The 18,103-nt window shown below is 40.8% G+C and overlaps 2 protein-coding genes across 3 annotated transcripts; both read left to right on the plus strand.

The window, feature by feature from the left end:
• The first annotated feature begins 3,364 nt into the window (after positions 1–3,364).
• LOC119229772 (aspartate aminotransferase, mitochondrial-like) lies at positions 3,365–10,715 on the plus strand. Its single transcript, XM_037490473.2, has 10 exons — positions 3,365–3,527; positions 6,254–6,410; positions 6,533–6,661; positions 6,753–6,812; positions 6,904–7,065; positions 7,370–7,474; positions 7,619–7,769; positions 8,350–8,515; positions 8,672–8,822; positions 9,624–10,715. Exons 1-10 carry the CDS (start codon positions 3,445–3,447, stop codon positions 9,744–9,746), a joined length of 1,287 nt encoding a protein of 428 aa, XP_037346370.1. The 5' UTR covers positions 3,365–3,444; the 3' UTR covers positions 9,747–10,715.
• Positions 10,716–11,086: 371 nt separating this feature from the next.
• Positions 11,087–17,786, plus strand: slc38a7 (solute carrier family 38 member 7). 2 transcript variants are annotated; one of them, XM_037448319.2, is made up of 12 exons: positions 11,087–11,159; positions 11,847–12,247; positions 12,947–13,000; positions 13,779–13,923; positions 14,476–14,620; positions 14,741–14,839; positions 14,976–15,033; positions 15,138–15,252; positions 15,388–15,535; positions 15,686–15,885; positions 15,986–16,037; positions 16,592–17,786. In XM_037448319.2, the coding sequence occupies exons 2-12, from the start codon at positions 11,999–12,001 to the stop codon at positions 16,692–16,694; spliced, it is 1,368 nt and encodes a 455-aa protein (XP_037304216.1). In that variant the 5' UTR covers positions 11,087–11,159; positions 11,847–11,998; the 3' UTR covers positions 16,695–17,786. The 2 variants fall into 2 exon arrangements, with proteins under 2 accessions (XP_037304216.1, XP_062417760.1); XM_062561776.1 differs by lacking the exon at positions 11,087–11,159 and adding an exon at positions 11,223–11,238.
• The last annotated feature ends 317 nt before the right edge of the window (positions 17,787–18,103 follow it).

The raw sequence follows: 18,103 nt of genomic DNA on the forward strand, positions 1-18,103 counted from the left end.
TGAGCAAAGTAGGACAAGCTACGGGATCCGGGGCAACAAATATATAACAGCATGACCGTCTCACTCTTTGTACACAAATCTGCCATTAGAGAAATACAACAAAGATTTACGGAATTTATATGTAGCTCTTTCCAAATGTCCAAATGTGAGCATCTTCACTTCCCTGGATTACCCATATCATTTTGATAGCTTTAGATTATAGAATTAGAACTGAAATTAGAGAAAGAACTACATTCTGCACTAGTTTATCATTTTCTGTTTCTTTAGGAATGAGAGTGAACACACCGCTTTGCTTCAGCAGCATGGAATAGTCTACCTTCCATCAATTAATGATAAGGTCTTTCATCTTTAATTAAACTCACTATCTTTAAAGCACAACCCTTTCCCAAAACACCCCAAATGCAGCCACACACACAAACAATACCCCCTCAGTTAAAGTTTGATGTTAGACAAGACGGCAGACAAAGACACACATACACACAAACACACAAACACACTGGCACGCAGTAAAACACTGCTAACTGCTGACAACAAGCAAAAAAGAGAGTTATATCCGCTCTGATTCCTTCCAACTCGTCAGTCTTTCTCAGTGAGAGCAATCAGACAAGCGAGGGAAACGGACAGATGAGAGATCCTCTGTACAGCTTCACACAAACACACACACTTTATTCTCTCCTTGATATGAGGTGTTAGCTATGAAAATGTTGATCAGTAGCTCAATCAGCAAGGAAACAGACAAAACATGCAGACAAAAGAAGCATTTTTTTGCATGTGACTCAAAAGATGCCGTGATGGGTCTTTATCATCGTCTTCACATTACACATAAATATCCCATCTTTAAGCACCGTATAGACACAATTTATAATGATTAATAACAAATCATTTGTAAACACCTATGCAAAATATGTCTTATGATAGTATATTTTCACCCTGGTGGCTCTGAGTTGTATTCATACCAATAATAACAGAAGCAGAGTTACATAAAACCCAAACAGTATTGTTAAAGGCCCGGAAACATTTCAGAGGTTTTCACTAATCCTAGCTGACAAAAATGTAATATGTCCTGCTGAAGAGGAACAAATATAAAACATTTAGTAAAACACAGGTCTGAATAATGCAATGAATGATGCCTGGAATCCATTTAGCCGCTCCTGTTTCGGGGTCATGGTAAAGTATCACGCTGTCATGGTTTATTAGACCGGAGAGACACTGCAATTGATTGAGTTGTAAGAAGTCACCATATTCATCTTCAGATCACTGTCAAGTACCACTGGTTTTAGGCTGATTAATAGTCATACTCACTATATTATTGTAAATAAAAAGAAATTGATTTATGGGGACAGTCCCATAAGCTTAACCATTGCCCTAATTTCTCTGTGCCATTATTGTGAATTGATAATTCCTGGTAATGCACTGGATTTTCTCTCAGCCATTAAATGCAAACGAACACTGGACAGCTGGTGTGTGAGTCTGAACCAAAACCCCTCTAAAAACCTCAGAAATTCTCCAAAGCACTTGATTGCAGAGTGAAGGGGCAATTTTCTGATTACTGTTTTGCATACATGTTTTCTTTTGCAAAGAAGACCGATTGGAAAACGTGTCTAGCATTACCACTATAAGTGACATATAAAATGCATTTTTTCCAGTAATCTATTGACCCATAACCTCACTGTGATTGGTTGGAGAAGGAACATTTACATTTACAATTGTGAAGGAATATAAACAGAAAGCCAAATGAGTAGTTTTTGAAGAAGTAGCAACAACAAGAGTGAGGACACCCTAATGCACACACATAGACACACACACATACTGTACAATAGGTATTAAAGAGGCGGGTTCAACCATAAGTTAAGCTGTGAGATGTTTCTCAGCATTACTGTCAGTAACACTTCTCTCTTATCAGTCTTAATTCTTTTTCTGCTGCTCTTTCATTTTAATACTTCTTCCTGCTCAGCTCTGTTTGCTCAGTTCCTCAACCTCCAATTGCTCTTGTTATTTTGCTGTCATCAGCTTCTTTCCACAAAGCAGTTTTAAGGACAAATGTTGAAGGATTGAGGTGCAAAACCATACACCTAAACCAGATAGTCTTGAGGAAACAAATGCCGCAAAAACAAACAAACAAAATATACTTTAAAGGAATGTTTTGATCTCTGTTCCACATCTAATTGCTTTAATCATTGCATATGTAGTTTCTCTCAGACATGATTGTATTGTTGGAAATGGCCATATATCCTTTGTGCACTTGCAGAACCTCATGTAAGCCCAGTATTTGTCCAGCTCTATCACTCTGTTGGGGTGCCAGTGAATCTGAGTCTGTCTAGTTGCAAGAGAATGTTTCGTGGAGATCCATGTTCTGATGTCATCCTGGTTGATGTTCCTTCTGCACAGATGGAGGGGGTGAGCTTGCTCTTTTTGTCAATTTATGATATAGTGAAGCTTCAACACGAGGAACAATGAGAGCAGAATGTAGACAAGGACTCCATCTGGTGGGAAGATGAAGGTACAAGTACTCGGGTAGGAATAATGTATCGTTGACAGTTGTGTTTCGATCAAAAGCTGTTTTTCTGCAGTGGGTCAAGTTCAACTAGGCATTTAATTTTCAAGCAATGCTCCATCTCCATTCCCATCAAATCTCAGACTAAAAACAAAGCAGATGCAGCTCAAAAGGTACATGATGCATTTTGAAGTCTGTTGTGTTACCCATTTAACTGCAGCTGTCATTTTGACCCGCAATTAAGTGTCCCATAGCCTAAAAAAAGTTTAGATCACCTTTAAAATGTGTTGCTTCAATGAGCTGTGCGTCACATGACAGCAAACTTTCAGGAGCATATCCACCTGCTTAACATTGCATTATCTCTATCACGTTAATATGTTAAACAACTAAAAGAAAGCATAAACTTAATTTACTCTATAAAAGACAATCGGAAATATGGATCCACGGGTTAAATACCATAAACCTTTCTACTACTATGGATGACTTGACCATTTATGAAAACATTTTTACTTCTCTATAGATTCAGAACCAAATAATCCTCCATGCAAGTCCTCGTATTTACCTATTTACTCATGAAACAAAAAGTGGAAAACATGGATGCATTTATTTTTTGGTGTTTTAATTTAGTTTGTTTAGATCAATGTTGACATTTGACGATCAGTGTAGTTGAGAATATTTTTTGTTCTATACATTGCAAACATTCTACTTCATAACCTTCAATAGTATAAAATAGTAATAGTATTCATTTTCTGAATAATTTATGCAATATTTAGTTTTTTTTTAATTGTTCTGAATAATTTAAAGTCCAACCATTTGGTTCACGTGTGCGTGTGTGTGCTGCGTGTAAGCCTGTGACGTCAGCGCGTACTCAGCGTAAAGCGCCGTGATCGTGGCTGCCCTTCACGTCCGTCCACATCCTTCGAGCCTCTGCTCCCAAGCGCTGCACAACGATGGCCCTGCTCAAGTCCAATAAGGTGATCTACTGCCTGGGGAACATTTCCCCGTCCCTGGGAGTCCTCTCCACCCGCAACAGGTAAACAGCGAGATGATGCTCAAAGCTGATGGACGTAATGTGTGGATGGAAGTTGGCTCGGTCAAGTAGCGGCGTGCCTGCGTTACTCTTACAGCTAGCTTTAGCTTAACCAGAAGACAAACCGTTTTTTGTAGTTCGACGGGTTTGTGAGCCATTCAATTGATATCGACGCGTCGCAGTTCTGTGGTTACTTTAGCCGTACCATTTGGAAAGCTAACGCACACATAGGGGTCACATTATTTCAATAGGCCGCAATGCGCTACCCTAAAGTTAGCTCCTGCGGCGAGAGCTAAAGTCATTGTACATTTGTAGGTAACGTTACTGTCGACCACTGCGTCAGAGTGTTATGACTTGACAGACCTCCCCGGCCACAACACCTGTTGCGCTAGACATCCTTTCCGAGCAACACTAACTTGACCTCCGGGGGTGGACTTGGGTGTTGCTATCAGTGAAGCTCGCTGCTGATGAAAGTCACGTTGACTTGTCAGCAGCCCAAGTTGCCGTTGAAGTCGTCGCTGTGCGAGGTTAAAAAAGAATTTTTGTTCGTTGCGATAACTTGTTCATGATATTATGTCACGTTGGATGACGTTTTCTACGCCAACTTCCTTTTATTTCTTGATTTTCGCAATCGCGATGGCTTAATGCTAAGCCGTCAAACCTCACGCCGTTTGGGCCAAGCGACTTGTCGTAGTTGGAGAAGCCGTGTGAGCTGATTGGCTGAACTGTTCCGCCTTTTATAGCCGATTGGCTCATTTCTAGCTTGATAACTGATAGTCAGCGATGCCCTTTCTGTCTGGAGGGCAAACTCGTTCAGAACTGCAGCTGCACCTTTTTATATTCATGTTTATTTTTTACATGCATACCGTATTGTTTCTAAATTTACAGTGTGTTGTAAGTTTCTTGCTCTTTCTTAGGTCTCATAAGTGTGCAAAAGAGGCGTAACTAGCTTTTTTCTGTCTGCCGGGGTGTGTTTCAGATTGCCGCTCTCATTGGTCTGTTTTCAGACACCCCTGACGTGTTAGACGTTTAAGCCCCTCAATGCCATACTGTAGCTTGTCAGACTACTTTGGACTATTGATTACTGCTAACTTGCCTGTCGATGTGATGGTTATATAAACCCTGAAGTTCAGCTGTTCAACCGATGTTTGTACAAAATGAGGACGCTTGAACTCAAATGCCCCTTTTTAGTATGATTCTCAATGTACAATTGGGTTTGAGTTGAAAACGGGGAGACTGGATACTGGGCCGAAACGCTGCAGGATAAAGTATTGTTGACCATGAGGATCATCTATTAAATACATTTTTTGATTTTTGTACTATATATTTAGTATATGCTGCCTTTTTTTTAGAAGTTTACACCTTTTTATATTTTTTTATATTTGCAAAATTCAAGCAAGACATTGCAGAAATGAATGGTTATCCCTGCCAGGAAGAGGCAAATGGATCCAACTGGGCTTATTTGAAGCCTCCACCAATATTCTATTAAATTATTTTACAGACATAAAACAAATTAGTTTAATGACCATTTTCTCCCCCAAACCAGTTCACACTTTATTTTCTTGCAATAAATGTGTCAGTGAACTGTAGTGAGTATTTAATGAACGCATGTGATCTTTTTTTTTTTTTTGAATGTATTATTAGTAGGGGTTTGGAGACTCTTGCCCTTTGCAAAGTGTTCCGTCCTAAATTTAGCCACACATTTAAAAGGGTTTACAAGTAGAGGGAACCGGAGACAATATGTGAGAAGCCGTGCAGTAAAGGTCCCAACACACAACCGTCTGCCTGCAATTTACTACCGGCCTGTGGTCCTGTGCAGGTTTTTCTTGTTGGACCTGACACCCTCAGGTGTTTCTGGACATTTAGTTTGGGGAAAAAATGCCATGCTAAATTCCTTTCATGTGCAAACTTAAATCGCAGTGAACAAATTATTATGCACTGCAAGTACTAATTACACAAGAGTTACAGTTTGACAGATCAGTAATCTCCTTGATTTTGGTTCCTTTATTCAAATAAAGGATTTACTTAATGATGAGTCTGTAAATGATAAATGAATAATTTCTTCTGCTTTTTAAATCATTGTTTTATATTAATGCATCATGCTAAACACAATGTGGTAAGACTGAATCTTACATTATATTTTAAGTCCTTTTAATGAGGGGGAAAACAACTGTTCAGTTTGTTAAAGACTGAGTTGAATATCTTGACACTAATGAATGAAAAAAACAAATCTTTTCTAAATACTAAAATGAACAAGCCATATAAATAATACCTTTGGATAAAGATTGGCCTGAAGAAAGGGAGCAAAAATTTAGAATTCGCATGCTTGTTCATTGCAAAATTGTTTTTTATTTTATTTATTTTAGGCTGTTCATAGACTTGACGAACAAGAGTTTGTTTGTCTTTCAGACGGGTATGAACTGTTCCTCTAGATTGTGGATTTTTAACCCTCTAACTGGATTATGGTTGTTTCACTAAACTTGCGCCCATTGACCATTTGTCATTCATAATTCTTTGCCTCAGTCCGGTAACCTCCGGTCACATGAGGATTTAAGCTTGCGCATTCGGTCAACAGGATCAAGCCTAAGTCTTGTATCATATTAGTGGCTCACTTGTAATAATGACTCGTTACTGCTGTTGAGGGGAAAAGCTGTTCTTCAGTGTGGTGTGCACATAAGAACTCCTTAATGTACTCCTCCGCAGCATTAGTCATTTAATTTTCCTTGCAGCTCATGGTGGGGTGGCGTGCAGATGGGTCCCCCCGATCCCATCCTGGGGGTGACCGAGGCGTTCAAGAGGGACACCAACCCCAAGAAGATGAATCTGGGAGTGGGAGCCTACAGGGATGACCACGGCAAGCCCTTTGTGCTCAGCTGCGTCCGCAAGGTCGGTGTCACCAATCCCTCTGGTCAATCTACTAATGCTTTCAATTTGAACTACATCAAGGCAGGGATTACCTGTTTGGTCAATGTGAGTGATTTATACAATTTTGATCTTTCCCCTTATAGGCAGAGGATATTATCACTGCCAAACACATGGATAAGGAGTACCTTCCCATTGGAGGTTATGGGGAGTTCTCAAAGTCCTGCGCCCAACTCGCTCTCGGTGCTGATAGTGAAGTCTTGAAGAGCAGCAGGGTAAGATGGTTTGATCAAAACTAAATCCTGTTCAAATGGGCTCTGGCAGTTTTTAGCCATAGTCATAGCTGCAGCTCTCTTCTGCACACAGAACATCACTGTCCAGACCATCTCAGGAACTGGATCCCTGCGCATCGGAGCCAACTTTTTGGTGAGGTCCTCTTGTATTGATGATGATCATCATCATCACACAATAACACGGGGTTAGGGACGTTATCTTATCCGACTTTCTTTTGTCACAGGCTCGCTTCCATGGAGGTCCACGTGACGTGTACCTGCCCAAGCCGTCCTGGGGAAACCACACCCCCATCTTTAGAGACGCTGGCATGCAGCTCAAGGCATACAGATACTATGACCCATCCACCTGCGGCTTTGACTTCAAAGGAGCTCTCGACGACATCTCTGTAAGAAAAAGTATACTGTGAAAATGAATAAATAAAAACACTTGGCTTCAAACTACAAACAATGTATAAACGTAACAGTTTACAGTATACTTGCAGTGTTTGTACAGCATTTGTATTTAATGACCACTAGAATTGTGTTTTTGCCCTCATGTTCTTTACAAGATACACATTATTAAGGGAGTTGGTTGACAGAGAAAACTATTCTGGGTGGAGTTAATACTGTAATCGGTTATATCTGGCAGCGGTATAGAATTGACATATTGTAGGTTAACTAACCAAAACCTCTTTTTTTTTTTTTTCTCAGAAAATCCCCGAGCAAAGTGTGATCATGCTGCACGCTTGTGCCCACAACCCCACGGGTGTGGACCCCAAGCCTGAGCAGTGGAAGGAGATTTCTGACATTGTGAAGGTGAGTGTGCATCATTCTGTGCAGTGTGGTTACAACACACTTTGAAAGTTTTAATACCGCTATTGAGAAGTACATGTAATCAAACTTATCACTTGAATTATGAATATCTAATTGTCTATCTACATATCTCTTTTCTCCTCATAGAAAAGGAACCTGCTGGTGTTTTTCGACATGGCCTATCAGGGCTTTGCGAGTGGAGACATCGATCGTGATGCCTGGGCTGTGCGCTACTTCATCGAGCAGGGCCACAACATCCTGCTGTCCCAGTCCTTTGCCAAGAACATGGGGCTCTATGGTCAGTCAGAATTCACCACATGCTCTTAAATAGACATTAGTGAAAGTAAGTGGCAGGTAACAGGGCAGAAAATGTATAAAACGGGTGATTCTGTGCAATTTTTAAAAATGTAATTGGGCAGGATCTGCTCCACACCATTTTGGCGAATTCTTGGGTGCTTTACCACCACCAAGTGGAGAAAAAAGTAGATGAAGTAGGATTTATTCCAAAGAGCATCCATACTATCGTTGCACACATACTATGCATTAATAAGACTGACAGTGAGGTATCATGACTGAAAGTTTAAAGTCTCGTTGTAGAAAGTCATTGACAACTTTTTATTTTACTATTCCCTTTACTGATCTGTAACTTTAATGTACTACGATGCAACTTACTGATTTCGAATTTACAAGACAAAGTTTTTACTTTTGAACACAAAGATGTGGAGTCCTTCATTGTATTGTTTTATTTTTATTTTAAATGAGATATTTGAGCCTGATGCCCATCATGACGGCTCCTCTTTACTTAACTTGATGTTGGAGGGTTCAAATTGTCAGTTTTACAATTCTCAGACCTGACCTTTGGATCTTTATACTTCCAGGTGAGCGTGTGGGCGGCTTCACTGTGGTGTGTAACGACACAGAGGAGGCAAAGAGAGTAGAGTCTCAACTTAAGATCCTCATCAGGCCCATTTACTCCAACCCACCAATGAACGGTGCCAGAATTGCAGCAACCATTCTCAATACACCAGATCTGCGCTCACTGTGGTATGTCTTTACAGACCATATGGACAACCGTTACCTGAACCGAACCTCTAGTTCGGATATTTGTAAAAAACGCTTCGGATTCCAGTCTTTCATTTTTACCAATACATTTTGATCCAGAATCTTTCTTTAACTGTTAGAAACTGCTGTTTGTTCCAGGCTGGAGGAGGTTCATTTTATGGCCAACCGCATCATTAAGATGAGAGAACAGCTGGTGGCGGGTCTGAAAAAAGAGGGCTCCTCCCACAACTGGCAGCATGTCATCGACCAGATTGGGATGTTCTGCTTCACAGGCCTCAAACCGGAACAGGTATATACACACACACACACACACCAAGAAATAGCTAAGCACATAACCTCCTGTTAAATGGCACATTGTTATTTTCACACTGTAATTTTAGTGTGAAGTTAGTTGAAATTTAGATTGAACAAACAATGCATAATTTGTAAATAGAAGAGCCTTTGAGGTGTTTTACTATATCACGCCTTGCTCTACTGTTGACTTGAAAATCAATCCAAAAGGTACTTTACATTATGAAGCAGCATTTGTATTTTTCCGGTACATCTGCTCTAGTAGTATAAATACATTTTCTCCAAGCGGCAATTTTAATTAAGTTGCAGTATTTTTTGTTTGTTTTCTTACTGTGATCATCTCTTCAAAGGTCAAAATATAGATTACTTATTGCATTGTTAAATAAATCTGACTTGTATATTGTGTCAACTTTTCACAAACTGTCATTAAAGGTTCGCCTCATTGAATTGAAATCCTTTTAATGTTGGTCCGGTTGCTCTCCAGAGCGATTACAGACCCATATCAAACTTAATTATTTAGAAATTTATGTAATCCTATTAGATGATGATTAACTAATTTCTGTTGATGGAAATTCCACATTTGCGCCTACACAAATGACATTGAGTCGCCCAGTGCACAACTTCCAAAAGCTCTGATTTTAAAAAAAGTGATCCAAAACAATTTACCATCATGATGCAAAAGGACTTATGAGTTGGTAGGATTTAGAACAAAGGTGCTCTAAACTGTAACCTTCTAAAGATATCAGTGAAAATTACTCTCATGAATGTTTTGTCATTTATATTATGTTTTTTCCTGCAGGTCGAGCGCCTGACGAAGGAGTTTTCCGTGTACATGACCAAAGATGGCAGGATTTCCATGGCAGGCGTGACCTCTGGGAATGTGGGCTACCTGGCACAGGGGATCCATGCGGTCACTAAGTAGAGCGGATCCTGCTGGGAGAGCTACATAATCAAAGCAGCAGTGTTTACGAGGAGCATTGCACTTATTCACTGTCTCCTCCATTCCACCGTCTAGAAAAGAGCTGTGTTTAGTTCGACATGCTATCAATTAGATTTCATCATGAGTTCAACTTGCCGCTATCAAAAAGTGTTTATTCAGTTAAAAAGACACCCCACGTTGTAAACGGTATATTTTCTCCCACTGACTGATTATCTTTGCTTATTTATTATGTGGCATCAACGATTGGCTGTGTATTGGCGTCCTCCTAAATTTGTGCGGTTTATCTGCAGCGGGCCCAATCGCATCTCAAAACCTGTTAAAATATAATGGTGGCGTCGTAGCACTTTAAGTTTAAAGGCACTGTTAAAGTTTCAAGATTAGGCCGGCATTGTGTTTGCATTGTGTTTTAATTTGTTAATCAGGAAATCAATCCACTATCATGCTAATCTGCAGTGGTCAGTCTGAACTAATCAATGCTCCAGTAATTTACTCCTTATCTTTTGTTGGCACTTCCAATCATTCTTCTCCCTTCTAGTCTAGTTGCTGGCAGGGCGACAGTCCCTTTTTAACGCCTGATACAAATTCACAAGCCAAACACTGCTGGGCTGAAGCAATCAATACTCTGAATGAAATAAACAATGGAGATGTGTTTTACATATTCAACCATAGCCCTAAATTCAAAGCCTTATTAAGATTTGTATTTCCATCCTGCTGTCTTTGTTTGATAGACCTGAGTGGATTAAGTGATCCTAGTTTGGGGAGTTGCTGGAGGATTATACACCTACTGCTCATTCACTCAGACATCACGTGTGCGTGTGTACAGTGAATAAATCTGTGGGATTTCACCCCAGCCGTCTCATACTTCTGAAACCTCTGGCATTACGCCACTCTGTTTGCATTCTGTCATCTGTAATCTTATTGACCGAACAATAAATGGTTATAGAAGATTGATCCCTGTTCATGTGCCTTCATTTTAAGTCTGGTCAGTGAATGTTATCCCTTCCTTTCCATGTCCCTATGCCAACATCTTGCTTAGTTACAATCACTATTTTAAATATACGCTGAATTGCACACTTCTTTTTAATGAATAGTTCTTCCTATCCGTGTCATAGAGATTGCAGGTCCCTTGGCCTTTAATGCTTGCATTGTTAGTGCCTCAGGCATGTAACTATCGACAGCAGAAACATCTCATGCCACTTCATATGCTTTCATTTTGAAATGTTTGTCCCCCTAATCAATGGAGATGAATATCAATGGAGAGAGAACTACATTACCCATGAATCCAAACGGGAACCAAACTCATGAATCCCGGTCAGGTGACTATGTCACGTGACCTGCTGCTTTATAAGGGCTCCCAAATCAAAAACATTCCCAACCTCGAGACTGGAGCCGCAGGTACAGTGCCTCATTGCCCCTATTTGATCTTCCACATGTCGCCAAACGGCAAATGTGCGTCGCGTGGAGACTTGTGAACGTGTGTAACAGTTTGGATAAAGTAGTTTATTGGTCTTTTGTATTCCGCTGAGGTTCGCTTCTAGCTAGCTGTTGTCACAGAGCAACAAAGGGACTGACTGCGTTGACAGATGTTATTGTTCTGTTAACTAAAAGCCGAGCGGTGGTCTAATCACATCGGAGTGTTTAACCAGCATCTCCTGAAGGATGCTGGAGCAGTTAATTCGGTTGAGGTCCGCTGCCATCAGAAGCCTCTCTTGTTGACACTGATGTTAGTTTCGCTTCTTGTCCTGCATTTCCTTCACCTCCTACACCTCGTATGACAGATTCAACCGGCATGCTTTCCTTTGGTCCAAAGGTCATACGTTAACTATAAGTGAAGCGGTACAAGATACGTGTCGCGGTCTTCAATGGGAAGAAAACCCAATCTGATCAACTATAGCTAGTTTGACTTAACCACCATCTACCTGTGTTTTAATGTCCGCTCTTGTGTGGGGGAAGATATTTGTTACTCAAACTTATGGAGTCATGATGAAGCACATTCTTATGTCTTAGTGCTAAGTATATGCTTCTTTGATTGTCAGTAGAAGATGAGATGGAAACACTTTCTTATTGTTTGTTTCATTACAGATTAACGACCGGCTCCACCACCAAGCTGACTGGCAATAACCTTGAGACGTATCAGCTGGTTCCCGGCTGTTTTGGTATTGAAGATTCTGGGGTCCGGAGAGGCGCAGACATATTTTTCAGGGGTTGCATAAGACTTTGCAGGCCCGAGAGCCATGGCCATCAACACGGATGTTGAGGACTGGGGCGGCGTGGGCAGCAACGACTCTGGAGAACGAGCGTGGCTCCTGCAGAGCCCCAGCGTGGATTCTGTCCGGCAACTTGAGGCAGAAAGGAGCGCGGGTGTCTCGTCTTGGGCGGCGGTCTTCATCGTGGTTAACGCAGCACTGGGAGCGGGTCTGCTCAACTTCCCTGCAGCCTTCAATCAGGCCGGAGGAGTGACGGCAGGAGTGATGCTTCAAATGGTGAGGAGAGCCCAGGGAGGCGCGTATTACTGGGACATGATCCCCTTCCACAGACCCTTTCCCAAAATACAATATAACAACACGTTTGATCAAGGTTTGTGTTGGCGCTCTCACAAAACAAGATTCTTAATAAATGGCAATCAGTATTGTTCAAGGACTGAGTGGGTAAAGGCATGTATGAAAACAGCTGCAACATTTATTGTAATCCAGCCTTTAATAGCAGGGGAACAACTGATGTAGAATTTACAATATTTAGATGATTTAGAAGTCTTACTCCCCGTCCCAATATGAAGATATTCTCATGTATTGCTCAGCCCGACAAAAGGGCTTTACTCAGACTATAAACATGTAGTATTTAGGAGTAACTTGATAAATTGGACTGCAACTCAGAATTTAAGTTATTGTTTCAGTCATTGCTTGTAAGATGTAAAGACAAATGATAATCCGACATATCGAGAGGCAAAAGCGAGTTTTTAGCGATATTGATTTGATTGCTTACTATACCCACCAACCTATAACCTCATTTACCATAACAAAGAGAAGCATTAAGACAACATAAAGGGACAAACATTGACAGTCAGCGGATATCTGCAGATATCCGCTGACTGTCAATGTATTTTCTATTTTTTTTTTTAACACTGCCTATGGACAAAACTCATCGGTAACTAAAACACATTGCTTCCTGTTTCTTTCTTTCAGTTCATGCTGATCTTCATAATCTGTGGACTGGTGATCCTGGGCTACTGCTCCCAAGTATGTGCCACAGAATCAGCTATATCATGATTTAATTCAATCTTTCTTTTCCACACGTTCTACATTATTTCAAAAATGTTTTCTTTTTTTTCCTGCATTTGCCTTTTGCAACAATGTGCTGTGGTTGTATTCTTAAAAAGTATTACACAACAGCTCAGCCTTCCACTTCCTGCTGGCCCAGACTTAAGTGTTAAACCCCATTGGGAAAGAGTCCAGTGTGAGTCTGTTGAAAGATTTGAGTTGTTCTAATTAAGGTTCATCTGCAGAAAAACCATAACTTTGTATTTAATGTCATGCCTGAAACTGCACACAATCACACTCAGCAGTGAGGCTCATGCTGCATGTTTACTTTTCACTTTGAGCATATATCAGACGAAAGGAAATTTCCATGGAACAAATCCATTCATATACTTTAAAAAAAAATTGTTGGTAACTTATCCGATACCTTATTTGGGCTGTTGCTCTAAACTCCACTCATGCTGTGCTACGACTGCTTTAAAGAGCATGTTGCCTTAAACCACATGAGCTTTTTTTTAGGAGACAATCGTTTGTTAAAATGTCAAACTCGTCAGCAAAGAAAGTTGTTGATTCAGGAGGTTTTACACAATTCTGAGGAAATATGTTCTTGATCCCTAAAAAAGCCACAGATTGCCTCAAGCATTATTTATTCAGGCGGTTTTATCCCTTTCAGCATTGCAGTTAACTCAGATTCATCAAGATGATCAGATTTACTTCAGAATCCACTTTATTGTTTTAATCTCCCGTCTGCTTTCTTCAGGTCAGTAACGAAAGCACCTATCAGGAGGTCGTCAGGGCCACTTGTGGGAAAGTAACAGGAATCGCATGTGAAATCGCCATTGCCGTCTACACCTTTGGGACTTGTATCGCTTTCTTCATTGTCATCGGAGACCAGCTGGATCGCTGTAAGTCTGTCAAGTGAATCACTCACTAAGCTGCCCTCTCTTGATTAATCAGAATTTAGGTTTGGGTGGAAGGTCACGGTGTGTTTCCAGATACAGGCAGGAGGACGACGACTTCTAAGTTGTCAGCGTCTCAGTGCGAGGACGTGTAAGGGTTGGTCCGTCACATGACGGTCACATGATAGAAAAAGCTGAGTGGTGCTGTCCCCGACGCTCTTTGCCCTCATCAATGATGGCACAGCAGCACACTGCTTCTGCTACCAGACTTCTTCCTTTGTGACAGGTCACAGTTTAATGGAGGATAAAGTCCATGTAAATCCAGATCAACCATTTCTAAAGCGGTCACACGTGAAATCGCGTCTGTAAGGTTTAGGAAAAAATCAAAATAATAATAAATAATAAACCTAAACCTATTTAGAAATAGTTACTTTAATTATCTGCTTAGCTAAATATGTGTACAGCAGGTTACGCTCCTGCCCAGCATACGTCACACTGCCTCCTTCCCTCTGTGTGTCCCTCAACATGTTTTGGTGACGGCCGTTTTTTTGGTTTCAGTGGCGGCAGCGATGGCTCATGACACAGATGGTACAGTCAGTGACCACTGGTACACTGACCGCAAGTTTACCATCTCTGTTACTGCGGTCCTGGTTATTCTTCCTCTCTCCATCCCCAAAGAGATTGGCTTTCAGAAGTATGCCAGGTACAAGGCGCCGTTACTCGCTCAACTTATTTTCTCCCCAATGTTGGAGATTGGTCAATGTCCTCTTAGCGTTGTGCACGGAATGATGATCGTGTCTGGGTTGTTGTTCCTTCTCTGTAGTGCACTCAGTGTGATTGGAACCTGGTATGTGACCATCGTGGTCATTATAAAGTACATCTTCCCAGATGAGAATATGACCCCGAGTCCCGTTCCTGCCACGTGAGTCTGCACACGCATGATGACATTTTTCAAAATGTCTGTCTTACTTTAGCACTGCACTCATTCAAGCAGAAACGTCTGCATCGTTGTTGTCCTTTGATTGAGTTCCTCAATCATTTTTGTGTCTGTGTTTCAGTTCTGCTTCCTGGACTGCCGTTTTCAATGCAATGCCAACCATTTGCTTCGGCTTCCAGGTAGCGGTCCACTTGTGTGTCATTTGAGATCACCAAACTAAATGCCTTTTGTTTCAAACTGAGTTTGGTATTGATGACTTATTTTTGATCTTCCTGATCGGCAGTGCCACGTCAGCTGTGTGCCGGTGTTCAACAGCATGAGCAGAAAAGAGATCAAACCTTGGGGAGTTGTAGTCACTTTTAGCATGATAATCTGCCTCTTTGTGTACACAGGAACAGGTATGTTCAACGCATGCACTCAAATATGTATCTAATTACCATATACAGCCACTTCATTGGTTCTCCTGTCTCGTGGGTCCGATGGGAAGTATTTCCTGATCTTTAATCTCAATAATGATTGTTGTGTTTGACCAGGCGTCTGTGGCTTCCTGACGTTTGGCTCCAATGTCAATCAGGATGTGTTGATGTCGTACCCTTCTGACGATATCGCTGTGGCCATCGCCAGAGCTTTTATTGTCATCTGTGTCGTCACCTCTTACCCCATTTTACACTTCTGTGGCAGGTAAGATTTCGTGAAAATGTGGCCGCTCCGATGTCACGCCTCGGGTCCACTTGTTATTCGTGCTGTGTCCCTGTCAGTTTTGCACTCTACAGAGTGCACCTTTTCTAGCGGAGATTCACCACTCTCTGGCGTAATTATGTGTCCTTCCAGGGCAGTCATAGAAGGACTCTGGCTGCGCTTCCAAGGCGAGCAGGTTGAGGTGTGTGTGCGTCGTGAGCAGAGGAGGCGGATCCTGCAGACGCTGGTGTGGTTTGTCGTCACGCTCGTCCTCGCCCTCTTCATCCCAGATATTGGTCGGGTGATCTCGCTGATTGGAGGACTGGCAGCCTGCTTTATCTTCGTCTTCCCAGGTAAGATTTCTCTCATTGACTGTGAGGTTCCAGATTTTGGTCCGTCGTGAGTGTCAAACTGAAACGTCCTTGTCCCCTTGTCCCCCTGTCTCTTTATCAGGTTTGTGTTTGATGCAAGCCAAGCTGTCAGAGACAGACAGCCGAACTGCAAGGTGAGATTGCTTATCTCTTTTAGTTTCTTCGATCCAAATTGGTTTAATTATGTGTAACATGGCAACAATGTCCTTGGATGTAGCCCCTCGATGAAACTTAAAACAAGCCTTTTCTTCTTTTTTTAAGTGTGCTGTGTATCTGAGCGTGTTTGCTAGGAACCAAAAAGATTAGCTAAAAAAGACCAGAGCTGCAACTATTAAGAGATTTTTATTTTGAAATATCAATTAAGCAAATAAAAATCAATTCAATTATTTAATTTATTTAACTTTTGATATGTCGACCTGATTTAAAGTAGTTCTTTAGGTCTCCAGCTCCAGTTTTATACAACATTTTAACTGAATATTGTTGGGGTTTTATTAATTGTTAAAATGATCTGCAGATCTTTTTGCAACTCGTAAACACATAATTCTGCTAAGACAATATTCTTGGGTCTGGTACTGTGAGTGTGACACGTCCACATTGTTGACATTTGATTTTCTGTTGATACAATTTAAAGTAAACTTACTTCACGGATGAAGAATTCTCTTTTTTAACGTCTGTCTCTCCGTTACAGCTGGCATGGATTGGTGGTCTTTGGTGTTGTCATGGTTACGATTGGGGCCTTCATCTTTGGCCTCACCACAACTAACTCCATCTATAAAGACATCAACAGCTAAAAAGAACAGTTCTCTCCGAGCCAGCAGTAATAAGGACAGAGACGCGGGAATAGTCTTGTGCTGAAATTCTGAACTACTACAAAAGATGGAGAAGCATCTCATGACACTCATTTAAAAGAATCCTCTGCAGCATGTTGCATTCCTGCTCCATACTGAGTAAAAGCTCCACAGCTCTTTATTCAATCAGGTAGCTGTAAGAGACTGAATGCCAAATGACTTCAGACACTTAGTATTTATGTTTATTTTAATCACATGTTCGTTTTTTATGAAACTCATATTTTTTCTATGAAACAGTCATTTAAGGGCCTAGAGGAGGTTCCTTTGTCTCTGGAACCTGTAGAGGCGACATATTCCTTTCCTGTTTACAAGAGCTGGAGGACTGCACACACAGCTCTCACAATCAAATGGTTTTATTAATGAAATTGTAGCAGTTTGTATATTTCGACTTACATGACAAAGTAAATGTTTCTTATTGCAAATGACAGATTTTATGTTGCCGCTGCTGATGATTGGTCTGCATATTAAGATATTTGCTCAATGTAAAAACTGACACGTTTGCAAACAAGTAGGACTGTGTTAAAGGCAGGGTTAGTATGTCCAAGTCTAGTTTGTTTTTTTAACAGTTTTCTATGACCATGAATTCAGGAAGGCTTCTGAGATATTTTTTGTTTTGTTGGTTGCTTTGATCATTTTATACTTGGCTTTTAGGTGAAGTCGTATTTGTTTTTTAAAAGTACAAAGCAACAGACATTTAAGCCTGCTGGTCTTTAATGAGGTTATTTACTGCAATGTACAAAAAGGTAACTGACTGAAAACCAGAGGCATGCACCACAAATACGTCTGAGTGTCAAAGGCAGCAGCGCCTTCATATTCAGGGTATGAAGACCTGCAGAGTGCGTTGAATTATACTGGCAATGAATGTATGCAAACATGTAACCTATACAGAGTTCAGTTTGTGCATAGCTAACAGAAAGAGTTGGACTTGGTGTTCAGGCTACAGTCACTAGGTTTATTTACTTGAATCATTTCACAGCACTGCAAACTTTGCTTTAAGCTCAAATTAGAAGTTATAAATATTTATTTGCTGTGTTTTTTTAACCACAAACAAAGTGGAAGCTTTGTTTATGATATTATAAAACACTAATCAAAGATGCAAATAACAATTATTTTGAATGAGTCTTTCTGCAAATGCGGCTGACACTTTTGAAATGAGGAAAATGTTAAAAGTTTACAGGGGATGTAATTAGGAATAAAGTGAATGGATTTAATTAGTACCACAGCAAGAAGTTGGGTACATTCAGCAAGTGGTTAAAGGGACATCATCTGCAGCCTTTTGATTATCGGTTTTATGAAACCCAGCAGGTAACACAAGGGACAGTTGAGGTTAAAGGGATTGTTAAGTCATTGCA

This window comes from Pungitius pungitius, chromosome 4 (assembly GCF_949316345.1).
Source record: "Pungitius pungitius chromosome 4, fPunPun2.1, whole genome shotgun sequence".
Taxonomy (NCBI): domain Eukaryota; kingdom Metazoa; phylum Chordata; class Actinopteri; order Perciformes; family Gasterosteidae; genus Pungitius; species Pungitius pungitius.

What these genes read in the sequence shown, in the direction of transcription:
- slc38a7 (XM_037448319.2), top strand. Translation starts at nt 11,999, where the DNA reads ATGGCCATCAACACGGATGTTGAGGACTGGGGCGGCGTGGGCAGCAAC. An exon ending in GGCTTTCAGAAGTATGCCAG is followed by an intron (nt 14,621 to 14,740) that starts GTACAAGGCGCC and finishes CCTTCTCTGTAG; the next exon opens with TGCACTCAGTGTGATTGGAA. An exon ending in CTTTATCTTCGTCTTCCCAG is followed by an intron (nt 15,886 to 15,985) that starts GTAAGATTTCTC and finishes TCTCTTTATCAG; the next exon opens with GTTTGTGTTTGATGCAAGCC.
- LOC119229772 (XM_037490473.2), top strand. Translation starts at nt 3,445, where the DNA reads ATGGCCCTGCTCAAGTCCAATAAGGTGATCTACTGCCTGGGGAACATT. An exon ending in AGATTTCTGACATTGTGAAG is followed by an intron (nt 7,475 to 7,618) that starts GTGAGTGTGCAT and finishes TTCTCCTCATAG; the next exon opens with AAAAGGAACCTGCTGGTGTT. An exon ending in CCAGATCTGCGCTCACTGTG is followed by an intron (nt 8,516 to 8,671) that starts GTATGTCTTTAC and finishes TGTTTGTTCCAG; the next exon opens with GCTGGAGGAGGTTCATTTTA.